A 27,903-nucleotide genomic window follows, 5' to 3' on the forward strand; every position below is an offset into this window, starting at 1 on the left:
CGTATATGTGTGATAGAGTAGAGAGATTGTTATGTAACTCTTTTGGCTGATTGGGTCTTTGCCTGGCTCGAGTTAGGCAACAACCCTCAATTTCCTCTTGCCATTGTTTTTCCCATGCAAACAGTGGTTTAAATATGTCAGCAACCCTTGGGCTGCAATAGGTCCAAGAAGTGTGATCTGCTCACAGAGGATATCATACATTATCTAATCCAGGTGCCTTGTTGCTCTTCATTATTTTCTTTGATAGCATAGCACAAGCAGACAAGACGTTCATGATGAATGGTCTTGTGTATTCAAATGACTCTTAGTTAGAAGGATATCTCTGCACTTTTAGGGAGGTTGGCCCTTCGGTTATGTAGGGTTACCTTGACTGTACACAAGATAGTGGGCCACTTGGTCGGTGGTCACTATGGGTATAGTTTGAGGCTTGCATAGTCGTTTTTAAGGATCCGAATTGCTTTCCCCGGCTTCTGCTGTTGTGAGTCATATCCATTGATTTATTAAAATTACTGTCACTTTCTTTTTTACAATCCAGAATGGCAGTTGTCAATTTTCCCCACATTCAAGGGTATCGGCACCAAATGGGTAATTCTCAAAGCTCCTGAAATATTTATTGTACAGCAGCTTCGTCATCCGTCAAGCCCGGAGAATAGTTTGTACGGCATCCTCGTGGAACATTCTTCTGTTATGATTTCAGCTTTCTACATGTATCATAATGAGTAGGGAGTGCTGGGAGATCCTTTGGATAGGTATTCGGATCTATGACAAACTGCTTCCAGATTGCTTTCTTCAGGGTGAAACGTCTGTGAAAGAGAACTGTGCGCGGAGTGATGGCTGCATTTACCTTCAGCCCATTAGGTCGATGTTGAGTGTGCAAGAGAGGGTCAAGCACAACATTCTCACATTTTTGGAGGTGATGCATTCTGATTTGCATCTGACCAGTTTTCCAAAAGTTCTCCATCTCGTTGGTTTCTCCATATCCCCAGATAATGCTGTGACTGTTGAAATCCCCAATGATTACATTTCCTTGATCGGAGAGGGCTTCTCGAGGAAGGGAGAAAGATTGGTTAGGAGGTTCATAGAAAGAACTTAAAGAAATACTCATTAGTTTAATGGTTAAGACTTTGCCCTTTAGCTTGATGAGACAATAATAGGGCCTATACTCCATGTACTCCTAATTATTTCTGCTTAAACAGATATCTGACCTGCTAATTAACTGCTGGAATCAGTAATGCCCATATAGAATGTAAAGGGACTAACCGGTTCTAGTGAGCAACAAGCTCTGATTCGAGTAATTTTTGTTGTCTACTTGATATTTGCACGACATACTGAGGATCTCTTGATCTGTGTTTAAATCACAGCAGGTGATCATTGAAGAGCCTTTTTTTCAACGAGTTGTCCAGGTACACCAGCAATCCTGCTTAAAGGTCTACAAGTAGACTATTGTGTTAAATTGTGTTGCCCATGCATTGGTATAATTAAAATGAAAAAAAAACACCTTGCAACAACGCAGGAAAATTGCCAGAATCGCAGATAGAACTTTTGATAGTTCATTGTGATTTACACATTTTAGTAGGTAACCCATGCAGTATTTAGCTTTTGAGTTCACAATCACTACATTTTAAGAATTTTATTTGCCATACTGATAAATAATTTAATTTCCCATGTTTGCGGACACTTTATAAGACTTATTGGTTGGTCTTAGATATGTATTACCCTTCCTAAAATGTTAAAGAATAAAATGTTCCAAATAACAAACTAAATGATATTGTTTATAATACCCATTTCCTCTCCCATTTCTGTACGCAGTGAAAAGTAACATTTTTAAACTGAAAATTTTCACCAAATTCACCAAACCAAAAGTATGCATGATATCCTTCAATTTACTATGAAGCGCCCCTTGCCAAACTCAGTCGCTTCGCTTCCTCGCTTTGTTTTTTGGAGATTTTTGTCTTGCCACCCCAAGGAAAAATGTTCTGCATACAACCAGCCCTCTCTCAATATGCCGACTGCCTGGCCAGATGACTGAAATTAATTGCCATCACCACGATAAATAGTATAAGATGCATTTTTAGGACAAAAAAGAGAATTTTTGGGAGATTACAGGCTTTAGATATCGCCAAAAAGTGATGGTTGCTAGGGAAAATGCTGTTGCCAGGCAACACGATGGTTTCCATAGGTAACATAAAAATCTATGAATACTCAATTATTTAGATTAGAACAGATAACATGACACAGCAGGGTAACTAAGAATGATTTATAACAATACAATAAAATCCATTAAATAATAGTAGACCATACTGCTGCGTATAGTCGTAAATACACACAAACAGTTATATCCGTGACATGCAGGGGTTAATCAAACATGGCAATAATGTAATTTTTCATGATCATAAATGCATTATACATCCTAGTATTCCTCTTTTATTTTTTTTTCATCAAAATTCACTTTCTTCTTCAGTTTTTATAAATTAAAAACTTAAAAATACGATAGAATGAATTAATCTGGTAAAAGAAGAGAGAATATTGAAAAGTGAATATGGTTGCTAGGGAAAATAATGTTGCTAGGCAACAGTTTTGAAATCAAATATTTATGAAATATATATTTGGTTGCTAGGCGTTATCATATCATTCAATGTGTAGTGATTTTATCCTTGTAAAGTCTATATTTATATATAAATTAGTGTAATTGATTAACAAATATAAAAAATAAGTTACTGCTTTGCATTTATCACAAAAATGGGCGTGGCCTATTCAAGGCTGGTTTCCATGGTGAAGCTACACCCTGCGACACTTTTAATTCTCAGTTCTAAAAAATTCAGAAAATTTCCTTCAAATTGATGCATGTTTTTGCTTTGATCCAGTCGGGGGGATTAAAGTCCCAAATTTTGGCCTCTCGCCGCTCGCCTAATAAGAGGTATATAAAAGGAAGGGAGTGAGAGAGGGGAGAGAGAGAGAGAGAAGAGATTAAAACAGAGAGGGAGAAGAAAAAGAAGAGGCGGAGGGAGAGAGAGAGTTAATTCGGCATATATCTGAAGATGAGGTTAAACGCTGGTAGAAATCAGACATTGACGAGATATAGGCATAAAGACCTTTCAGCCTGGAAGTCAATTTTTACATCATAAGTTAAATTGGTCAAAATTTTGCTACTTTACAAAAACAAAACAAACATGCGAATCGTCAGAAGTTGTTGTTACGATCAGAGGCGTATATCTGATTACGGCATGGGGATGGGGAGGGGGCGATAACAATATAATGACATGAAAATTAACAAATTGGGGGCACCCAATAATACTACCATCTATCACTTTTGGTGAGGACAATCAAATGCATATTACGATTATTTCGATGGTTGTTGGAATGGTTTTGTTGTGATATATACTATTGAATTGCAGTCGATATCCTAATGTGAGAGAGCGAAGCGAGCAAGCAAATTTTCTGTATTTTATGGAAGACAGAATGATGTCCAAAAACACATTTCAAGGGGTGTGTAGTTATGAGACAAATGCGGCGAGTGAGCGTAGTGAGCGAGCCTTGAAATAGTGCTTCAGTCGTTTCAAATAATGTGCATGTATTACAGAGAATTATCAAAAACAAAAATTCCAGAAGAAAAGAGGGGAAAGAAGATTTTATATCAACAAGAGCGAGAGATTTGTTTCTCTCTGGTTAGAGATGAGATGAGAATTGAAAAATGGGATCATGATTATTATATCGCCGGTCACGCTATAAACTTCAAAAATCCAAAATGATGCAATTTAAAAGGAAACGATCGCACAATTTTTTAGCAAAATTAATATGTTTATTAGACTGTTCATTATCATGTGCAGATGTATCTGAAGAACCAGGCATTGTATCTTTTTGGTCTAATCTTTTCTCATTACCAATTTCCTTTAATTGGAACCATGTATTTCGTTTTTAGTTGCATTGAATCGTAAATAACAGAATTAAACAATTTATTTTTTATTTTTTTAACAAGATTCTACCCTCAAAAGATAATTTATTTAAAAGTGGCATGTAGTGAATAACAACACATGCAACATTTGTGGGAAAGTTGAAACCACTTTTCATTTCATATTATATTTTAAACATGTTAAGATTATTATTTCTATAGATGAAAAAACATGAATTACAGGTCATGATCTGCAAAATTCCAGCCATATATGTGCAATCTATTTTGTGTTATTGCTCTGTTTGTTATTTATAGAAATTATATAAAAAGCATATTCAAAGGTAAAAAATATGATGCAAATTCTTTATGGATTGAATTCAAGCTTGATTCTTTACTTAGAAAGTTTATGTAAACAATAAAACAAGTTTGAAAATTTGAAAAAATGTGATATTCAAAAAATCATTGCATTATTGAATTAAATAAAATTTTATTTTATTGTTTGTATATATGTTATTGTGAATAAATACCTCGATTTAGAGGATAAAAGGAAAAAATGATACCCAAATCTAAAGTCGCCTAGGTTGATTTTGATTACGTCACATTCATTTTGGCCTACTATGGATTTACAATGTTCTTAATTTTTTTTCCCATACGCCATGTTTGCCCCCTTTTTTTGCTCATTACGCTGACTGTATATAGACCGCGTGAATCACACCTTTTCTTTATTCTTGATATTTTTCATTTGATCATTATTTACAATTTTAATGAAATTCCACCTTGTCGGCCAACAGAGAAATAAAGTTATTAACATAAAAAAAATCCCACATGGAGACACTGGGATTCGAACCCAAGACCATTTCCGATTGTCAGTCAGTCGCTCTGCCACTGAGCTATACCCCCACCATCATGTTAATGATTTCTGGAAAAGTTATAACTACACGATTACAATGTGATGGGGAATTTTGTTATATCGTAAATTGAACAATGTATTTTGCACAAGCGGTTTTACGCATGCGTTACATAAAGTTTGTTTCGTCCAGGACGTATTGGCTATTTTTTTTAAATGATGTTGATAAATAATTAATTACGCCTTTCTCTTGATAAAATGAAATACAAATTTAGGGTTTGGTGTGGATATTTATCTTTCTCTTTGTACTCATTATTAAATGGATGAAAATGAAGATTAATGATTGAGGGAGAGTGAGAGATGGGGGGGGGGGGAAGGGGAAAGCGGGGGATGGGGGTAAAGCTTTGTCTTATTCTCTCTTTTCTCATCTCTTCGAAGTTTGATATTCGATATTTGCATATTTTCATGCCTATCTTCTAACCTGGTTTAATCATTCTCATAACTTTCAGACCCCAAGCTGAAAATATTACTAACTTTATATCATGTTACCATAGAAACAGAGGATATTGCGAAATGTTTTGTTGAATACCCCCACATCGACTCAACAACGGATATTATGCATTATGACTATACTATGCAATTGTGTTGAGGGCCATCTCGGTTCAGGTATAGAGCGATCAAAAGTTTTGTGGTTTCGAATCCCAATACCTCCAAAATAGGATTTTTAAAATCATTATTCATCAAGCATATATTGTAGTAGTAAGAAGTAGATTGCAGTAGTCAAACTGTATTTATTAAAAAAATGATCACGTGGCAGCCCAAAGGCTGAATTACATGAAGTTCACATTGGCTCAAATTTGATTAAACATTTACATGTACATTTGTCAAAACATAATGATAATAAATAACTACATGTACACCAAGTACAATTCAAAACAAACGGTTGCTAGAGTGGCATTAAGAAAAAGAGTAAAAAGAGGTGGAGGTGGGAAGGATTTGAATGAGTTGGTAAGAAGAAATGGGAAGAAAGACGCAAAGTGTGAGTAATTAAAGGAAAATGAAACCTTTGAAACAAAATAGCGTGTGTGACAACAGAAAAATCAAAGAAACAGATCAACGAAATTTTGAGAAAAAAAATAAATAATAATAAGAAAGTTATGAGCATTTGAAGTTCAGATCATTATTGTAAATTAGATCCTCCAGTTGGCAATGCGACAAAGATGTGTGATGTCACATGTGAACAACTTTCCCATTTATCTGTATATATTTCACTTAAATTGCCTTTTCTATCACTTCTATCAGAAGATCATGTATTATTTCTATAGGCATGATAGGAGGGCATGTAATACAGATTTTCAAAGAATACATTAAAGAGTTTGTATAAAGAGACATGTTGGGGGTATTTTAAAGTCCATCACAGGGAAAGTTGTTCACATGTGACATCACACATCTTTGTTGCATTACCAATGGGAGGATCTCCATAGCATATAGTGATCGCAATATTTAAATGCTCATATAACTTTCTCATTATTTGTCTGATTTTTCTCAAACTTTCTTTGATCTTATTCTTTAATTTTTCTCTTTCCACACAATCCCACTTGTTCCAATAGTTCCATTCCCCTTTAAGACAAGGAAATGAAAGGGATGCTTTACAAAGAAAGGATATACAGTAGAAGAAAGTTGAGGGAAATGAAAGAAGGGAAACAAAGAAGAGATTGAATTATAGGGAGGAAAATAAACCAAACAAGAACGAACAGATAATTAATTGCATTCTATATAAAATGTAAAAAGTTTGTTTCACGACCAAAATTCACAATATCATTCATTATAATAAAAAGCAAATTATACAAATAGAAGCACATGAGTGGAATATGGAATGGAGAACAGTTATACTGTAGGAAAGAAAGAAAATAAGGGTGGTTGCCCGCTGGAATTAAAGATAATTTAAAAGTAATTAATTTGCCGGTAATATTGAAAGTTTATATCTCGTGTCTTTTGGAAATAGTCTCGTTCCTCTCTTCATCTTAGTTCATCTGATTTCATGTCCCCTCTCTTAATCTTATTTTCCTTTTCCTCGTTACTCTCTTCCTTTCCCGCACCCCTCTCTATTACACTATATGCGGCATTTTCTATCCTATTTATCGATCGTCTCTTAAAAGTTTGTCCATCTTTAATTTTATTTCAAACTTTATTGAATATGCAAATGGTTATAATATATATGCTGCCCTTAAAAATGACAAAGAGATCCCTTGTCATATTTTGAGTACAAGCTCAAAAAGCTTCAAACTTAAAAATCTCATACTAGTATATCATTTTATGCTTGCAAGCACGCTTTCAATTTTGCACAAAATTGTGAACAATCATGGGTACATGTAATTAACGACGTGGTGATCATGATACCGCACGAGATTTGAAAATTAAAAAAAAAAGATTTAATAGATTCATGATGATTCAATATCAGAGAATGGATTGATAAAATGAGATTGAACGGAAAATAGAGGGTAGTGAAAGGGTGATTATGATACTTATGCTTAGCTGGATTGAGGGTGTTTTCCAATTAGCTTGCCGCCGTTTAAAAAAAAAAGAAAATCCCCTATGATGCTAACGAATATTCCACTGCTCATGCGTGCTTCAACATGTTCAAAGAAAAATCCCCTTGGAAATTGTAACGTCAATTTATCTATGAATATTACGATTTAGAAATATTCTTTTGATAAATATGGGGGTATGGCTCAGTATAGGCAGAGCGTCCGACTTATAATCGGAAGGTCTCGGGTTCGATCCCCGGTGCCTCCATGTCCTTTTTCAGAAAGGGGTTGCCGGGCTGGAAGGGGGAGGGGTGTTGGAAATTGGTAGAGGGGCACAAAAATAGTTTTCTTGGACAACCCCCTTCCCCCACACACATACTCCCCCCCCCCCCCCAACTGATATCATCCATCTGTTCAGCATAATGACTATTAATGGTCACTATTCATAATACTAAAATGAGAACCACTATATTCATAATCAAATAATAAAGTCGCTGATAATTAATAAGGGAAAGAGGTCAATAACCCAAGTTAAGTGTCTCTATTGATAATATGAGAAAAGGTTCAATAGTGATGACGTTCAATATTCTAAAGGTTCACTATTTATAATTGAATGAGATGGCCGGTTGCCAACATAATCGACAGAAAGTGTCATTATTTATAATTGAAGAAGAGGTGTCGCTTGTCATAATCAATCAATCTTCTTTTATTTCTTTTTTTATCACATTTACTAACTAAATTTCATATCACAATCCCTCCCCTACCTACCAACATGGTTTAACCATTCTCGTAACTTTCCTACCCGAAGTTGAAAATTGTTACTAACTTTCTATCATCTTACTATAGAAACAGAGGATATTGCGAAATGTTCTTTTTGAAACCCATGCATCGACCCCACATGGAATATTATGGACTTAATTCTTCATAAGATTGTGTTGAGCTCAGTTGGTAGAGCGTTCGACTTAAAATCGGAAGGTCTTGGGTTTCGAATCCCAATACCTCCAAACTAAGATTTTTTTTCAGACATTATTACCGCCCGCCCTAAAATAAAATGCAATAATACTGATAAAATAATGTTTAGATCCGAGGTCTTTTTGGATAGTATCTTTCTATTTTATCTCATTCTCATCTTGGTAGATGACATGGAAAAAAAAAATGAATTGAAATTGAAGCGGTGAGAAAAAATGTGGTAGGGTTCATGATCTCACCAAAATGCTATCAATTTTTTGCTTTGTTTCTTCTTTTATTACTGCGCATGTGTAAATCTTATTTTAAAGTTCAACCCGACCCCCCAAAATGTTGATTTTAAATCAATAGAGAAAAATCAAACAAATATAACGCTAAAATGTCATCAAAATCCGATGTAAAATACGAAAATGATATTTAAAATTTTCTGCTTATTTTTTTACATGGTTTAACCAGTTATCTGCACAACTCAGTGACATGCAAATCAGAGAGTCTATGATGTTCCTCACTCACTATTTCCCTTTTTTAATTATATAATATTTCAATTTTTACAAATTTGACAGACAGTAATAACCAACTTGACTGAAACATGAAATGATAAAGCAGTCGGAGTTAAAAATGTTCAGGGAGGAATAAAACTTTGTTACACAGGATTTATTTTTTACAGCGTAGAAGAAAGTTGAGGGAAATGAAAGAAGGGAAACAAAGAAGAGATTGAATCATAGGGAGGAAAATAAACCAAACAAGAACTGAACGAACAGAATTATTAATTGCATTCTATATAAAATGTAAAAAGTTTGTTTCACGACAAAAATTCACAATATCATTCATATAATAAAAAGCAAATTGTACAAATAGAAGCACATGAGTGGAATATGGAATGGAGAACAGTTATACTGTAGGAAAGAAGGAAAATAAGGGTGGTTGCCTGCTGGAATTAAAGACAATTTAAAAGTAATTAATTTGCCGGTAATATTGAAGTGTCATATTTCGTGTCTTTTGGATATAGTCTCGTTCCCCTCTTCATCTTAGTTCATCTGATTTCATGTCCTCTCTCTTGACTTTATTTTCCTTTTCCTCATTACTCTCTTCCCTTCACCGCACCCCTCTATATTACACTATCTGCGGCATTTTCTCCCCTATTTATCGTCTCTTAAAAGTTTGTCCATCTTCAATTTTATTTCAACTTAATTGAATATGTGAATGGTTAGAATATATATGCTGCCCTTAAAAATGACAAAGAGATCCCTTGTCATATTTTGAGTACAAGCTCAAAAAGCTTCAAATTAAAAAATCGTATACTATATCATTTTTATGCTTGCAAGCATGCTTTCAATTTTGCACAAAATTGTAAACAATCATGGGTACATGTAATTAACGACGTGGTGATCATGATACCGCACGATATTTGAAAAGTAAAAAAAAAAGATGTAATAGATTCATGATGATTCAATATCAGAGAATGGATTGATAAAATGAGATTGAACGGAAACTAGAGGGTAATGAAAGGGTGATACTTATGCTTAGCTGGATTGAGGGTGTTTTCCAATTAGCTTGCCGCCGTTTAAACAAAATCCCCTATGATGCTAACGAATATTCCACTGCGCATGCGTGCTTCAACATTTTCAAAGAAAAATCCCCTTGGAAATTGTAACGTCAATTTATCTATGAATATTACGATTTAGAAATATTCTTTTTATAAATATGGGGGTATGGCTCAGTAGGCAGAGCGTCCGACTTATAATCGGAAGGTCTCGGGTTCGATCCCCGGTGCCTCCATGTCCTTTTTCAGAAAGGGGTTGCCGGGCTGGAAGGGGGAGGGGGTGTTGGAAATTGGTAGAGGGGCACAAAAATAGTTTTCTTGGACAACCCCCTTCCCCCACACACATACTCCCCCCCCCCCCACCGATATCATCCATCTGTTCGGCATAATGACTATTAATGGTCACTATTCATAATACTAAAATGAGAACCACTATTCATAATCAAAGAATAAGGTCGCTGATAATTAATAAGGGAAAGGGGTCAATAACCCAAGTTAAGTGTCTCTATTCATAATATGAGAAAAGGTTCAATAGTGATGACGTTCAATATTATAAAGGTTCACTATTTATAATTGAATGAGATGGCCGGTTGCCAACATAATCGACAGAAAGTGTAAGATTTATAATTGAAGAAGAGGTGTCGCTTGTCATAATCAATCAATCTTCTTTTATTTCTTTTTATCACATTTACTAACTAAATTTCATATCACAATCCCTCCCCTACCTACCAACATGCATGGTTTAACCATTCTCGTAACTTTCCTACCCGAAGTTGAAAATTGTTACTAACTTTCTATCATGTTACTATAGAAACAGAGGATATTGCGAAATGTTCTTTTTGAAACCCATGCATCGACCCCACATGGAATATTATGGACTTAATTCTTCATAAAATTGTGTTGAGGGGGTATAGCTCAGTTGGTAGAGCGTTCGACTTAAAATCGGAAGGTCTTGGGTTTCGAATCCCAATACCTCCAAACTAAATTTTTTTTCAGACATTATTACCGCCCGCCCCAAAATAAAATGCAATAATACTGATAAAATAATGTTTAGATCCGAGGTCTTTTCGGATAGTATCTTTCTATTTTATCTTATTCTCATCTTGGTAGATGACATGGAAAAAAAATTAATTGAAATTGAAGCGGTGAGAAAAAATGTGGTAGGGTTCATGATCTCACCAAAATGCTATCAATTTGTTGCTTTGTTTCTTCTTTTATTACTGCGCATGTGTAAATTTTATTTTAAAGGTCAACCCGACCCCCAAAATGTTGATTTTAAATCAATAGAGAAAAATCAAAGAAATATAACGCTAAAATGTCATCAAAATCCGATGTAAAATACGAAAGTTATGATATTTAAAATTTTCTGCTTATTTTTTACATGGTTTAACTAGTTATCTGCACAACTCAGTGACATGCAAATCAGACTGTCTATGATGTTCCTCACTCACTATTTCCTTTTTTTTTATTATACAATATTTCAATTTTACAAATTTGACAGACAGTAATAACCAACTTGACTGAAACATGAAATGATAAAGCAGTCGGAGTTAAAAATGTTCAGGGAGGAATAAAACTTTGTTACACAGGACAAATGAGGGAAAAATATAATATTTCATATTTATGTAATAAAACACAAAAGAAATAGTGATTTGATAACGTCATCAATCCCCTCATTTTCATATATACCGATCGTGATGTGCATATATAACTGTTGTGTGGAATTGAGCGAAATCTAAAAATATCACAACTTTCGTATTTTACATTTGATTTGGATGAAATTTTCAGTGCTTTGCTATTTTTATTCAAATCATTTTTTTGTTGGGGTGGACTTGTCCTTTAAGCAACTGCGGTTAAAAATTCCCCTTTGAAAATATTAATGTAATCAATGAATAGAAGCCTTCGTGATAAATTTGGGGGTATAGCTCAGTAGGCAGAGCGTTCGGCTGAAGATCGGATGGTCTCGGGTTCGATCCCCGGTGCCTCCATGTCCTTTTTCTGTAAAAGGGTTGGGGCGAGGGGGATTTGGTGAGGGTCTACCAACCTGTTAACATACAAAATAGGAGCGATTCATTTTAAAAATAGGAGTCACAGCATATTTCCCATAGATGACTGTACATCTGGACAAAAAAAAAGTTTTCTTTCCCTATGATATAATCATAATGTACATGAACAATTTCCCCCCCCCCAAAAAAAAAAAAAATGGATTGACTCCTTTAAAAAAGGAGCATTTGGCAGGCCTGCAAATACCCTCCCCGCTCCTCTCTCTCCCATCAATGCTATGCCCATCAACTTATTGGTGATAAAGAAATCTTATTCAACCATTATTCATAATGATCGCTATAAATAATATTTATACTAAGAGAGGGTCGACTCTCTCCTTATCCAAGATGGCTATTATAACACGGAAAATGAGTCGTTGAGCATAAAGCTTTCTATTCAGAGTAAGGGAAATGTTAAAGGGGGCAACAAGCATGTGCATACTTTCATTAAATTGGGGGAGGTGTGTGTCCCCTTTTAACTTGAAATTATTATGAAACGTAGTCACTTCAATCACCGTGTCACTTTCTTAACAAGGAAAAGTCTTGAAAATTCTATCTCTAATTTTCAACATATATATATATCAGTTAAAAAAAAATAAATCCACGAATGTCTTCCCCATATAGCCCCTCCCCCATATATACCGTCTCCATGGTCTCTCAACACCCTTTCTCCATTTTGAATAACTAATTTCTTTTAAGAGGCTTGTCAGGGAATGTTGCAGGGGGGTGCTCATTAAGAGTTTGATTCGTTTGTGGGTAATATACAAAAAAAAGGGGGGAAATCACTTCTTTCAATGCTTCTTCTAATCTCATTCATTTTGTCATCACTTGAAATCTATACCAGTTCGCATTTGTCTCATCTCCTTTTTCAATCAAATTCATGAAGCTGAATTTACACTAAAAGACAAAGAACATAAAAACTTCAATATTTCAGTAATCTCATTACTTTACAGCAAATTTAATACAATGGCAGAGATATGGCTGTATTGATAACATGCACAAAGCAGTGTGTTATTTGACATATTTTCCAGGTGACAGGAACAAAACATGGTAACATAATATGTTTAATAGTCATATATAGATCATGTAAATAAATGGTGGGCAGATCACAAAGTCTACCCCCTCGCCTTCCCCCAGCATACGACAATGCCTCTAAGATTCCACTACAGAGCATCAATTGCATATCAGAACATAATAAATATGCTTAATGTACTAAATAAATGAATATGACATCTTACAGAAACAAATATACATATTAACAAGGGGTCAGGTTGATTTTATTCTTTTATTTATTATGAAGAGGAAATTAATCAAGCAAAACAGTAAAATTTAATTTACATTAGAAAACAAATCTCACGCTTTTTCTATCCCATGAAATGAAATAACAAATATTTGTATTGTCTACTCAAACCATATAAAACATTTCTTGATTTTTGTGGAATGTTTACAGTCATACTCACTGATACAAGGGGGAAGAGATTATTACTGCACATCTATGAAAACAAACATAAAAATATTGCAGATTTCATTTTAAACTAAACATTCAAACGACAATAAGTCAGTCTATGACATCAACTTACCAACAGGCATAATTACATCAAACCATTCAAGAAAAATAATACAACTTTCATGACCATAATTTTTCATCAGACTTTGATGGTTGTTCCACTGTGTTGCGTGTATAATGTTATTCTATTATTAATTCCAATCAACTTGATTTCAGCGTGAAATACCCTTTTGTGAATATTGGGAACAGATTTTCATTTCATTACAATGAAATGTTCCAACAGCTGGTACACATACTTAATTTCTAACCAATTATGTACGAACAGGAATATGAAACCCATATATGCCCCGAGTTGCCCTATGAGAATACATTACATGTAGGTTACAGTTATTTCAGGATAAACTCATGTAACCACTTCAGCCTGTTTTGAACTACATATACCGTGTGAGTAAAAAAAACTTGACACCTCAAAAATCCCCAATTTAAGTGAGAAATATGTCATGAGCGCATATATTCTATATATATGGCTGGAAAGAGTATCTTCTCATAAATATTTTGATACTGTATTTATGTGGCATGCCTTCACGCTTGGATGATCATGAGGGATTCTTTGCAGTGATATAAATTTTGATTTGTGCCAAAGACAGATATGACTGCAATGAATAAATCAAGGTACCAATGATGTCATAATCCTACACAAGTTAGTAAACATACTTGCAAATACTTGCAAATTATTCCTTTTCAATTAAATTAACTTGAGAATTGATACTAACAGTGTTTTTATTAAACCAATTACGATATTAGTTATTGATAAGGTGTTTTGAAAGGGATTTCAATGCAACCTTTGTAGGATTATGGCATTATTGACATCTGGATTCATTCATTGCAGTCATGCCCCACTCTGGCGCAAATCAAAATTTATATCGCTGCAAAGAATACCTACTGATTATCTAAGCATTAACACATATTATCACATAAATATGGTATAAAATTGTTTGAGAGAACATACTCTTTCAGGCCATTCATAATAATTATGTGTTCATGACAAATTTTTCTCCTTAAATTGGGGATTTGGGGATAGCAGAAATATAATTGTGATTCAAACAAAATAAAGTGTTAGTCTTACATGCAATACCAACAAAATTTTGAAATGTTTAAATGAACATAGAAAAAAATTACATTCTTAACTACTTTTACTATAAATGCATTTTCAACTACTTTTGATATACAGTATACTTTGAATATATGCTTAATTAACTACCCTTTTAGAATACAACTACAGTATACACCAATAATTATAATCTAAACTGTGTTATATGACATAAATACCAAAAACAAATTTAGTGTATTTTTCTTATACATCATATCATAACATGATCAACATGATTGTCGTTTCAACAAAAAATTAAAAAACTATTTTTTTTGCGCCTTGTTTACTCTTTTAATCTCCCCTCACTCACCAGTAGAATGATGACCATAGACCAAATTGGTTGCAACACAATTCATGGGATTAAAATAAGACAAGTAACCAGGCTCTGTGAATTACATGTCTACGATTAATTTAAAATATGAAAGAACCATTACGATTGGTTCCTGGTCAGTATTTTGAACAAAGTGCCCATATAACGATGAACTTGATTGGACACTGGCATTTAGTGACTAATTCTTCTTTTCCTACTTTGAGCTAAACTGCTTTTTCTGAAGATTCTTGTTCATAGAAGCATATTATAATCTTTGAATTACAAATGTACTCTTATTCTTTAAAAAGATATGAGCATATGTTTCTCTCTGTCAAACTTAAAGATTACTTTGACTTTTTTTGTATCGAACGCTCAAATGTGGTTTCATTTCTGGAGTGGTAGTCGTTGCCATAGAAACAGTCTGTTCCAAAGTAGACGGATCGATTAGCTTGAATGTCCTTGCAATCTGAAAGCAAGAACCGCACACACGCGATGAGATGCATATTAACTTATTGAAATTAATTAAATGTTAAGGTCATTACAGAACTAATGGCATATTCCATACAGGTTTTCCTTTTTTCCATGAAATCAATACACATTTGGCATGTTACACTTCTATTAAATTCAATAAATTCAATCTGTATATTTATGACAATGACCTAACTGTCATTATAGATACAAATGAAAAAAGGGTCTGATGTCTAGAAAAATAAATCCATGAATTCAATCTTCTAAAAAATATCAAGTAATATCAAGTATTGAAACTGACTTTAAACTACATTAAAGTCTAGAACCGGCCTTTCCTTGATGCTGATTTTTTCCTTATCAGAATTTCATGACTATGTGAATGTATAAAAGACCTTCAAAGTTTCATCTGAAAAGAGTTTTTTTTTTATAAAAGAGTGATGATCAGAAAATCAATTTTTGAACCTTACATTAGAGACTTCACAAAACCAGTCTATAGAGAAGCAGGAGAGGTGGCACGGTATCCTAATAGAGAGGTGGGGGGTGGGGGGGGGGGGGGGTAGACGACCCACAGGTGAATTTTTTTCAATAGGTATCATAGAACTTTATGACCAAGACCTATCTTTTTGATACTCTTCCACTTTCACCTTTTTCTTGTTTGTTAATTTTTTCTTCACTACTTTAAAAACATCAGGTGGGGAGGGTGTCCTCGCCACCCTCTATCAGTAGAAAAGTACTCTTGGTTATGATCAATACACTCACCTTTGTTGTATGGGGTAAAGAGGCAAATGATGCATGAAGGATGCCCGTAGATTCAAGCTGAAGTTCATTTCCATTTACGCTACCTTCCTCTATCTCTACAATTCCTGTATGGGTATCAAATCAAATCATTTATTTCCCAATATAAAAAAGAATTAAAAACTATATACATATAAAATATATTGGAAAAATGAATATAGCAAGTTTTATTAATTTAATAATTTGCCAGGGTGGTATAAACTATTTTTTTTTCTTAATATGACTTCATTGTTTAAATTTGCACACAAAAAAATATTTCCTTTAAACAATTATGTTTATTTCAAGGAAAATGAAGGGAAGTGAACAGACAATAATAATAAGACTGTTCACGGTTGTAAACTGCGCACGAGCAGAAAAAGGTCATTGGAGACAACCATTAAGGTGGCTTTCAAATTCACTGATTCACTGATGATTATTCATGTATTCCTTTCAAAATATTTATCACATCCAAGCTGAAGAGTAATAAATAGAGCCTTCATAATCACTGGTATTTGACAGTAGCCTAAACAATAGTCAAATGTGCCAAAGGCAGACAATAAAACAGATTTCCAAACTTTATCCCTGATGTACTATTCTAGTCACCTGGTCTATACAATGCCTTTTGTTCTTAGAATTTGAATACTCTACCGGTGAAGCTTACGCAACATCTACATTTGAAAATGATAGTGCTTATCCTAATGAAAAATCACAAAGGTCATTTGAAAAAAGTTGATCATGAGCTAACCGTGAACTGGCTTATTCAAGCCAGATTTCACCTCTTTAACCCCCTTTCACATTTACAGGACATTGCTCTACTCCAAAATGACCCTAGTTTACATTCCTCATTTCTTCAGTCTCCATCAGCCTTCTTGCCTTTGTTATCCCCATCTTCTTTGTTACCCTCATCTATCCTTCATTCCTTGCATCCCTCACTTGAGCATTCCTTTTGTTATCAAATTCCTTATCTCTTGGCCCTCTCTTCAGCTATGTTTCATACTCTCCTACTCTCTCCTGGTTGACTGAATAATGAATATTCATACTGCAAGACTCTCTGATGTACTGTAATTGGATCTTCTACACGAATACATTACTTTCTTATTGTTAAACTTGACTTAATTTCAATATCTATGTACCGTGTGCAGACAACCAAGTGTTTTTGTGAATAATAAAATATGCCCTGCCATTGGGTCAGGCAGTGGAGCACAGAACTTCAAACCAGCAACATCTACCTCTCCATCTGTTCTTGTTCTGTGTTGGAAGAACCTGCATCCTTAGAGCTTATGAATGACTATAGCTCCTACAAGTATTGAGGCAACATTTTGAGCGAAAATAAAAGAAACCTGATTAATTTCCATGGTAACTCTCAGGAAGCAACAGTCTTAAACATTCTCCACTTTCTACTCCCTGGGGAATCTCTCCAACCACTTACCAACATTTTGAGCAGAAATAAAAGCAACCTGATTGGTTCCCATGTTCACTCTTAGGAAGCCACTGTCTCGGTGCTTTGGAACATTATCAGGAGTGAAGGAACTGAATCTGAAATAGAAAACAATGAGGGTGTAGTAAGAGGAGACATCTATTTTGAATATTCTAATTTATTTCATGATAAAATACAGGCAAACCTGTCTACAGCAGCCACCTGTCTATAGTATACACCTGTCTCTATAAAGGGCACTAAAACTGACTCAAGTGGAGGCATATGTGTGTATAGGAACCTGTCTATAACAGCCACCCATCTATATAGGCCACATTTTATTTCCCATAGGTGGTCACTATAGACAGGTTTCACAGTACTGTAAAATAACACATTAAACAATAGAACTGCATGAATAAATTTTAATTAAGACGGGTGATCCTTTCTCATTCTAAATGTTATATCCCTTTGCATCTTAGAACCATAGAACTGTATAGTTCTGGGCAGAGCCATTGATAGAGTTTGGTCAACCCGGTTTTAATGGGTTAGGCCCCCATTCCAGAGGGGAGACCTTTGAAGGACCAAAAATTGGGAAGGTCTTACAGCAGTCTCCAAGATAACTGAACTTTGTCATCTCTGTGGAATGGCTCAGAAAGACCCCTCAAAGAACTCTGAAAGACTGATGGATATAGTTCTATAGAGATCATTCAATGGTCTTTTGGAGATCGCTTATGCAACAAGTGATTTTTCAGAATTCTTTCCACGGACTTTGCCTGGTCTTTCAATTATCTCTCATGAGTCTTACAGTGATCTCTGCAAAAAATCGAAAGACCAATGAAAGACCATCAAAAGACCATTTTCCTTAAGACCGTTGAAAGACTGTTTTTAACCGTTTCAAAAAGTTTTGGAGACCATGAAGACCACAAAGACCACTGAAAGATCCATCAGGAATCATGAAAGACCTGAGACCTTTGAAAGTTTGTTGAAAGACCCTTAAAAGATCAAGCAAGTATCATGGTCTTACAGCAGTCTTTCAGAGGTCTTGCTTTTTGTGGAATGGGGGATACCAACACGGAGCATGATGCTTTGCTAGGCAAGCCCAATTGAAAAGAAATTGTGCCATGTTGATAACCCATTGGTTTTGGGTAACTATACACACAGCTCTATGGAACATCGACTTGAATTTAATGTTATATAGTTGTATAATACCATATTCTCGCTAAATGCTCTTTCGTAGCCTCATCACTCAAATATTACAATGCACCTGCTCTTCTCCGTGTGGAGTATCTTTGCAAGGCCTGTGGCCCGTTGCATAAAACTTGTTATGACAAGTTTGCAATTAACAGTTAAAAGCTCCTGAAATTATTCAACCTGACTGGCCGACAGTAAACTTGTTAATGTTATTGAATTTGTGCACTTGTTATAACAAGTTTTTTGAAGCGAGACAATGATGGTAATCACATCTAGATAACATACTACATGAAGCCCGGATGGACCTTACCTGAAATTCAGAACTGGTTGTCCGACATGAGTGAACTCCAAGGTTTCTTTGTACTCAAATGGTTTGATTGTTGGAAAGAATCCCTTTGCCGTATCGGACTCCCATGTCCCTAGTAACCACGAGAGCTGCTGCAAAGCATCGTGAAGGGGCGCTACAAGGATAGTATACCCAATACATTATCAGCATGTACAACAGATGAAATATTATAGTATCATGATTATATAATATTGACTGGACTTGAGGGGAACATCAAATATGTTGCCCGCAACAGAATCATATTGGCCCAAGTCTTTACACGAGGGCAATATGGTTCTTTTAAGGGCGACATATTTGATGTTTTCCGAAAGAAGAGCCAGTCAATATTATTATTATTACCTAAGGCTGTACAATGTGTAATTCAAGCTATTATTTGGAACAGTTTATATGCCTGTTATTTGCTTATCAGAATATCACTAAGTATTTTTACTTCAGGTTATTGACGAACTTAGTGAAGAAAACCCTTAATAAGCAATTGTGATGTAAATTGTTACCAGCTTGCAGTCGCGCATCGTGCATGGCGCGCACATACACACAACGTGTAGAAATCTTCTGCTTTGGTTACGTTTGTGTATGCACTGACCGTTCCGCGCATTATCTACAATGCGTTGGTTCATAAACTGGTTCCAGCCAGATTTCTAAAATACTGAAATTAGCAATCAAAATCGGCTCCTACTGCGCAAGCGCGCTAGCAGAAATATGGCCAATATTGCCCTCTGTTTTGTACAGGATTCCTATGGGCAAAGCCCGGGGAGGGCAACATGGCAAATGTTTACCTCGTTGGTCTCGGATTGAAAGTAGCGAGCGAAATGTGACTTTTATTTATCTCCTAAAATGCCTTGTATAGTTAATAATATACTAATACAATAATATTAATGACAATAATATGACAATATTATTATATTAGTATTATTATTAGGGATAAAATTCAATTCAGATTATTAATACTGTATAGTGTATGGGAAGGGGGAGGAGAGGGAAGAGGAGCAGAAGAAGAAATAATATTAATAATAATAACAATAATATAAATAGATTTAATCTCCCCCTAAAAAAAAAGGAAGTTTATAACTCAAATTTATTGATGAAAATTTCACACACTAAGTAGATCTAGACTAAAAATACCTTAATTAAATAACAGAATAAGGCTACAAATGACATGTAACATGTCTGTAGACTGTATTCGTTTATTTTCAATACTAGGCCTAGGCCTAGGCTAGGGGGCCCAACACAGCAAGTTCAGTTGTGAGTGTTTTGTACAGCAAAATAGAATCTTGAGTTAGATCTAGATCTATTTATTCTCACATGCACAAATAACACCAGTCACCAGACACCTCACACCTGCACCATCAATTGATCATCATGGACGAACTCATATATAGATCTGGGGCCGATTGCACGAAAGGGTCTTTCCAAGGACCGTCTTTTGTGTCGCCCATCTTTTATGATGCGCTATAAGTGGGGTGTTTCTGAAATTTATGATAAACATATAAAATTCGTAAGCTAGCTTTTAAGTCAAATTTTATACAATTTCACGAGATATCACATCATTTTATGAAAAAATATTTTTGTTTATTCTAACGGACAAATGAAATATATTTGCAGATAATTTATTTGAAATGCGTTTCACATGGCGTATCATAAAAGATGGGCGACACGAAAGACGGTCCTTGCAAGGACCCTTTCGTGCAATCGGCCCCTGCACTATAGCCGACTTACTATACCATACCTACGAAAACATAATCATGTCATGATAATCAAAAAGTCAGTCTCAAACTTCTCACCGGCATCCATGATCCTGCCATATATTGTTTACTTTTTATTTTCTTGTACCGGCATAAACTTACCAGACATGATGAAAATAGAAATTATTACTTCCAAATTTCAAATTACGGCAACGATGCTTGTGAAGTTGTGTTGTTCAACGCAATTAACCGATCCAACTGGATTGCCCCTCAGTCTCGACTGAGCTGTACGCTCTTTACCGAAGTATCGTAGCTTACAGTCCGACCTCGCCCTGAGCCTCGGCGCCGATCCCACCGAGTTCCTGTCGTCCAAAGGAGCTTATCAGATTCCCAGGTCAGCCCGGAAATGTATATGTACAGGGTGTGCAAACAACCAGTACGGTACAGGGATCGAATAACACACTCGTTTCAATGGCGGTGGCAGGGTAGGGGGAGGGGTTGGTTGGGGTTGGGGTGGGATGGTGGGAGCTAGACGACCTAAATTTGATGTTATTTTTCCTCATGAATGACAGGGGTGGGGTAATAGATTGGGACAATAGAGTTACATGATCCATTTTCATGTATTTAATTCTCTCCTTTTCTCTCTCCCCTTTATAATTTACAGGGGCCGCGGAACGGTTTTGAAAGTGGGGGGGGGGGGGGGGCTGAGCCAAAAGTGGGGGGGGGCTGACCATGCTAAAAATCACAATCATATGGTCATTTTTACGTTTTTGTATACGGTTTTGGAAAAAAGTGGGGGGCTGCATGAAGCCCCCCCAGCCCCCCCCCCCCCCCCGGTTCCGCGGCCCCTGATTTATACGTTGTATAGGCCCATACTAGTGTAAACCAATTAAGGGGAGAGGGGCATGGGGTTGTGTTGTGTCATAGGTATTATGCTATACTCTCAAAAACGAAGTGCTAATTAAAGGGGAAGTTCACCCTGAAGAGCAGTTTTTTGTAAAAATAGCAGAAAAAAATATTGATGAAAGTTTGATAAAAGATTAAGATTAAGAAATATAGAATTTAAGTTTTCGATTTGTGACGTCATAAACGAGCAGCTGCCCCATTATGTACGATGTAAGATAAAATGCATATTAAAATTTCAATTTTTTAATGGTTCGTGATGACTTTTTTTTTCGTTTTAGAAACGGGTTTGAAACGATTTGTCTATTGATACACCGATGGTACAGTAAAAAGCATTTTAAATTTTCTGAGAAAATTACATGCCACTGAATTTTTTTTACCATACGATGTAGGAAAGCTGCTCGCATACGACGTCACAAATCAAATAATTAAAATTCTAATGACTATTTTATTCTTTGATAGATTTTTCTCAAACCTTCAATATTTTTTTTTCTGCTATTATTTCAATAAAAGGGTGAACTTCCCCCATTAAGCACTTACAGAGCTGCATGAAATTAAGCAAAACTTTAAAATGTCATAACTTTTTTATTTTACATCCAATTTTGATGAAATTTTCAGCGTTGTTTGTTGGATTTTTCTCTTTCTATTCAACTCAACTTTTTGTTGGGGTGGACTTGTCCTTTAGGAGTGACTTTAAGAATGACTGGTAATCCCTTCTTGTGGTATATGATATTCACCATTAAATTGTCATTGACGAGTATTTAGCGCGGAAGAAATAAAAGGTTCACCAGTCGTTCTTAAAGTCACTCTCAACTTACTAACAGCTTTGTGAAACGGCCCCCTGGACTCGAACTTCGAACCAGGGACGTGTTAGGAAGGATACGAAGGATATGAAGACTAGACTGACTAACTTACAGTATTGGTTTGATTTAGTTTTGTTTCAAAATAGTGGTTTTATTTTTGCATTAATAATGGTAAGAGAGTACTTCAAAAACAACAAAGTTATACAACTATTAAGGACAAGTCCTAGAAAAAAAAAATATTTTCAACGTATTTACAAGTGACAAAGTACAGAAAGAGAATGACACACCAAATATTAGAACTATTAAAACCTACTGTAGTCCCGGAACCCAAATTGGATAACATGATCGTATACTAGTAGGAAAAGGGTGCATAGGTATAGGCCAACTTGTCAAAAGAACTAAAGCCCTCCAGGCTAAGAATAATATGATTTGAACAGATGAAGACAAATCGGACACACAAAGCACTGAAAACTTGATCAAAAATCGGACATGAAATAACAAAGTTATGGCATTTTAAACATGTGCAATATTTTGGTGAAACATTTCTATGCATATCTTCATGAATATTCAATGAGCAAACTGATGTCATATCCCCACTTCTTTTGCATTTTGTTACATTAAATGATGTTTATTCATTTTTCCACACCAAAAAATAAAACAATTGGATTGAAAACTGATTTAATGCATTATATATTCATTGTTGCAACTTATTCCATTATAAGGGAGACATATCATTCACACATGTATGCAAAAGAGAGAGAAATAATTATGATTTCATGTATATAAGAAAATGTGGGATGTGACATTACAAGCCCACTTTATAATTATTCATGACGATGTGCATACATGATATAAATGTTTTCATAAATATTGTTAAACTTTAAAATACGATAACTTGGTTAATGTTATTAGTTTTTGATAAAATTTTCAGCATTTTGCTCTGTGAATTTTACTCTACTTATTTAGATATAAATTATTTTCAGCCCGGAGTACCCATTTAAACAGCGTTATATAGGGTATTGGAAAGATAATAACATACTGGTTTATGGTAATCTGATATCGAAGGGCGATTACTTGTTTAGGATCAATTATGTACGAGCATGATATGTTTTACATATACCTTGTAACTTGATAGTGAGGGAGGGGGCACGCGACGGCACGATACAGACCCCATCCCCAAAATAACATGGGTATAAGGGGATATCAACAGTACAAGAATGTCCTTTTGCTAGCCTTGTGCGAGTATAGCCTCAGATAAAGTCAACTCATCACATGCTCAAGTTATCTAAGCCCGCAATAAAAATTATCTTCTTGTGAAAAGTATTCCTATTACAGTACTTTTTTGTATCGAACGCTCAGGTGAGGTGTCAACGTTGGAGTTGAGACTGTTGCCATGGAAACGTTTTGTTCCAGTGTCACCTCATCAATCAGATTGAATGTCCGAGCTACCTAACAAATTAAAAGAAAAAAATAATCAAGGGAGCATTTTCAGTATAGATTCAATAATATCCCGAGACCTTCTTTATCAAAGATATTTTGTGATGATAATCTTAATCGACTCGTTTACATACCACATAATTATTTAAAGTTATCTTCTCTACCATGTCTACAACAATTCTATCTCAAGATGAACTTTCATCTACAAACTATTCCTTGTTACAATCAACTCTATATAGGCCTTCTCTTCAACTTCAATCGATATTTATTTTATTTTTTAGTTGAAATAATATTATTTAATGTGACAAAGATGTGTGATGTCACATGTGAACAACTTTCCTATTACTTTTCTATATATTTCACTTAAACTGCCTCTTTTCTCACATCTATCAGTAGATCATGTATTCTTTCTATAGGAGGGCATGTAATACAGATTTACAAAGAATACATTTTGGATAAAGAGTTTGTATCACCCTAAGAAAGAGCAAAAATAGACACTTTCGTGGTATTTTATAGTCCATCAAAGGGAAAGTTGTTCACATGTGACATCATAAATAGTTGTTGCATTGCCAATAGGGAGGATCTGCATAGCATTAGTGATTGCACAATTCAAAAGCTCATAACTTTCTCATTATTTGTCTGATTTTTCTCAAACTTTCTTTGATCTCTTTGTTTGATTTTCTGTTTCCACAAAAGCCAACTTGTTTCAAAGGTTTCATTCCCCTTTAACGTACTTTTGTAGTGATGGGTAGATTTGTGGTAGACATGTGATGTAGTCCTATAGATTCAAGTTGGAGCTCGGTGTCAACTACCTTCCCTTCCGATATCTCAACAATGCCTGAAAGATAAAATAATTGTCATTATTTTGTTTACACATGTTTATATATGTAAACCCTTGGATCAGCCACTGTCACATTGATCTGTTGTGTTTTCGATTTCAATCAAGGATATTCTTACACACATCGTCATGTTTTTGCACAAATGTCTGTCGATGAACCTTGAACCTTGATTTTACTCATGAAATAAATACATGATAACTGATATACCCTAAGATAAAAATAATTTTCTTTGGTGTCACAATTTCTTCTATGCCATAACCTTATATGACAGGGGTAAATAACGGATTCCGTAAAATCAGGAGATGGTATGTAGATAAAAGTACATTTACATTTTCAAAAGAAAGAGGGGGTTCTAAACTTTTACTTTTCAATGATGGAACTGCTTCCAAAAAGTTCTTACAAGTTGAAAACCAAATTATGGACCCCGTATACATGCATTTATGGTCAACACAAGAAAATTTATGTCAAACAGAACATTAAATTTCTTTCATTTTAGTGCAATTGGGAATATCTTGTCTTTAACAGATGACCGTTCTCACGAAATTGACATCAAGAACATCTGGGCAATCAAAAGAGATAATTTTAATTCATAAGGATAGGCATAGAAGGTTAAGATAATAAACCATGTTAGAATTAAAGTTTGAGATTTTGGTATTAAAATGAGGTTTTCCATAATATATCAAAAGCAAAATAAGAATAAGAACCACTGAAGCTTACCAATGTTCATAGCTACCATAAAAGATACAAGATTTTTCTCAATATTAATCCTCAGAAAACCATTCTCTGCGTGTTTTGGTTCATTTTCAGGTATACTGAAAGCTCTCGACCTGAAAAAAAGAAAGACGGACATAAAGCAATGTTTGTATTCGACTTAGTGTACAGGAAACGTATCTCAGAAAATGCGAGCGCGAAGCGCAAGCGGAATTTTATACTGATCTGAAAGAATGGATTTTAAGCTTATTTTGTAATCGGTTACATGATCAAATTATGAGTGAGAGCGAACTGAAAACCTTTGGTTGATATGAAATGAGCCACATACATATCAGGAGTGAGGGGGGGGGGGCTGGGCTGCATATCACCCCTGCTATTTTCAGTGAACGTGTACAAAACTTGAATAGCCCATAAATTGTGATCTTATGCATGTTCAGTCTCAAAATTTGGCTAATGTTCCCACTTTTATAAATCGTTCTCCGGCCTCTGCATATATGTCATCTTTCTTTTTTTGTATTGCATGTTCAAAAAGTTGATGAAAGAAATAGTAAACAAGTCGTGCGTTACCTGAAATTCAGAATAGGTTGTCCAACATGAGTAAACTCTAATGTCTCTTTGTATTCAAATGGTTTGATTGTTGGAAAGAATCCCTTTGCTGTCTCAGATTCCCATATCCCTAGTAACCAGGAGAGCTGCTGGATGGCTTCATGAAGAGGTACTATAAACATTTAAACGGAATATTATGATGATTTTTTTTATAATGCTACGACTTGTTCGTCCCCCAAGAAAAAACAAAAAAGTAATTAGATCTAACATTAATGATCGACATTTATACTGTTCGGCAGATCAGGAAAGGTATATTACAGGGAATATTCAGGAATGGCTGCATGTGGTTAATTTATTCAAATCATAAAATGTAATCAATTTTCATTAGCAAATGATTAGAATTCTAATCAAAATCATGAATGTTGGTTATTAATGAACCATGGACATTAGGATCTACAAAACAATTTTAAAAGTTATGTATGACGAGGGAACCTCCTACAAGCATTCTGCTTCTCCTCTATACGTTTCCTGTTTATGTACTCCATTCATACTTTTGTAGTAAATGCCTGTTAATTGTTCATGTATTTCGTATTCGTGTGAATATGTAAAAGTTGTTCAGCTTAGTTATCTAGGCCTAATTATATCAAAGTTTTGTAACGCCACCGATTTGTGGAAATAACCCCCCCCCCTTTAAAAAAATCAAGCAATGAAATCTACAGTATATAGGCCCAAATTTAACGGTGACACATTTCCCCTGCGACAATTTCTTCGGGCTTAATATCGTCTAAGATATAGGGTTATATAGGTTTGCAATAGGTTTTTTATGTTAGGTCCCGGGTTAGGTTTAAGTAATCAGGGGCTGCGGAACCGGGTGGGGGAAGCTGCGGGGGCTTCAACCCCCGCACTTTTTTTTCCAATACCGTTTACAAAACCGTAAAAATTACCATCTGATTATGATTTTTTGCATGGTCAGCCCCCCACTTTCGGCTCATTCCCCCCCACCTTCAAAACCGTTCCGCGGCCCCTGAAGTTGGTCATTCGATTAGTATGTGGAATTTAGAGCGGAGCAATTGTCACCAGAGCAAATGTCATGGAACCAATTTAACTCTCTCTTAATTAGTTAAGGTGCATAAAGGTGGGATACAGGAATAAAAGCCAGGACAATGATGATCAGATATGAAGAAGGGGCTGAAATTATTTTTTATTTTCATTAAAACGCTGCCATTTCTACCCCCTACAGTTTTTGAAAAATCCAGGTGGGGGGGGGGGGGGCGCTGGGCCCTAGATCTGCCCCTGGTTTGTACATACCTGTTCCATGTCGTCTTGCTAGGAAGAAAACACCAGGAAAATATCTTAGAAAAACCTTTCCCCCTGTACAAAAATCAACAAAACAATAAAACTACAAAAAACTCTTGCTCTAAGTGCTTCACATCATCAATGACAAACACATTTCTTGAAAAAGAGTTACTATAATATTATGTCTTTCTTTGGGAGAATGATTATAGACGAGTTTAATTAATAAATTCTTATGAATATTATATACTGTCTGTAAAAAATATCTAAGAGACTAAAATTAGATCTAATATAGTTTTTTGTGGTATGGATATTCTAGACTCATGTGTTGATTAAATGAGAATAATATGAACTGTAACCCTGCAAAACGTAACGTGGTGCTGGTTTTAAAATTTAAATTAACCTTATTGTTTACTTTCTTCTACAACACTTACCTGACACAAAGGCAGATTTATATCTATAATTATATATCATAAAAATTTGAAGCGTAAATTAATTGTAAGGGAAAACAAACTAAACAACAACAGTATCAACAACAACAAGAGCAAGAACAACAACAACAACAACAACAACAGCAGCAACCCATACTTATAGCTTAATGCTATCATGACCATATTAGACTATACCACATCTTACTAATTCCAGTGGACATGATCGTTATCCATCCAGTCAAAGTATAGCGATACTAGTACTACATTGAGTATTATGAGGCCT

At 35.1% G+C, this 27,903-nt stretch overlaps 1 protein-coding gene and 5 non-coding genes across 6 annotated transcripts; 4 read left to right on the forward strand and 2 right to left on the reverse strand.

The window, feature by feature from the left end:
• Positions 1-4,715: 4,715 nt before the first annotated feature.
• On the reverse strand, positions 4,716-4,789 carry TRNAV-GAC (transfer RNA valine (anticodon UAC)). The gene has a single exon. It is a non-coding gene; the product is annotated as a tRNA-Val (tRNA).
• A 2,668-nt stretch (positions 4,790-7,457) lies between these two features.
• On the forward strand, positions 7,458-7,532 carry TRNAI-UAU (transfer RNA isoleucine (anticodon UAU)). Its single transcript has one exon. It is a non-coding gene; the product is annotated as a tRNA-Ile (tRNA).
• Positions 7,533-9,936: 2,404 nt separating this feature from the next.
• On the forward strand, positions 9,937-10,009 carry TRNAI-UAU (transfer RNA isoleucine (anticodon UAU)). The gene has a single exon. It is a non-coding gene; the product is annotated as a tRNA-Ile (tRNA).
• Positions 10,010-10,677: 668 nt separating this feature from the next.
• TRNAL-UAA (transfer RNA leucine (anticodon UAA)) lies at positions 10,678-10,751 on the forward strand. The gene has a single exon. It is a non-coding gene; the product is annotated as a tRNA-Leu (tRNA).
• Positions 10,752-11,688: 937 nt separating this feature from the next.
• On the forward strand, positions 11,689-11,761 carry TRNAF-GAA (transfer RNA phenylalanine (anticodon GAA)). The gene has a single exon. It is a non-coding gene; the product is annotated as a tRNA-Phe (tRNA).
• Positions 11,762-12,752: 991 nt separating this feature from the next.
• Positions 12,753-27,870, reverse strand: LOC129279451 (uncharacterized). The gene is made up of 10 exons (XM_064110979.1): positions 27,826-27,870; positions 27,205-27,267; positions 25,918-26,068; positions 25,357-25,466; positions 24,535-24,638; positions 23,695-23,812; positions 18,940-19,090; positions 17,454-17,560; positions 16,010-16,113; positions 12,753-15,248 (listed from the first exon to the last, which is right to left on the reverse strand). The coding sequence occupies exons 1-10, from the start codon at positions 27,839-27,841 to the stop codon at positions 15,120-15,122; spliced, it is 1,053 nt and encodes a 350-aa protein (XP_063967049.1). The 5' UTR covers positions 27,842-27,870; the 3' UTR covers positions 12,753-15,119.
• Between the last annotated feature and the right edge of the window lie 33 nt (positions 27,871-27,903).

This window comes from Lytechinus pictus, chromosome 16, assembly GCF_037042905.1.
Source record: "Lytechinus pictus isolate F3 Inbred chromosome 16, Lp3.0, whole genome shotgun sequence".
Classification (NCBI taxonomy): domain Eukaryota; kingdom Metazoa; phylum Echinodermata; class Echinoidea; order Temnopleuroida; family Toxopneustidae; genus Lytechinus; species Lytechinus pictus.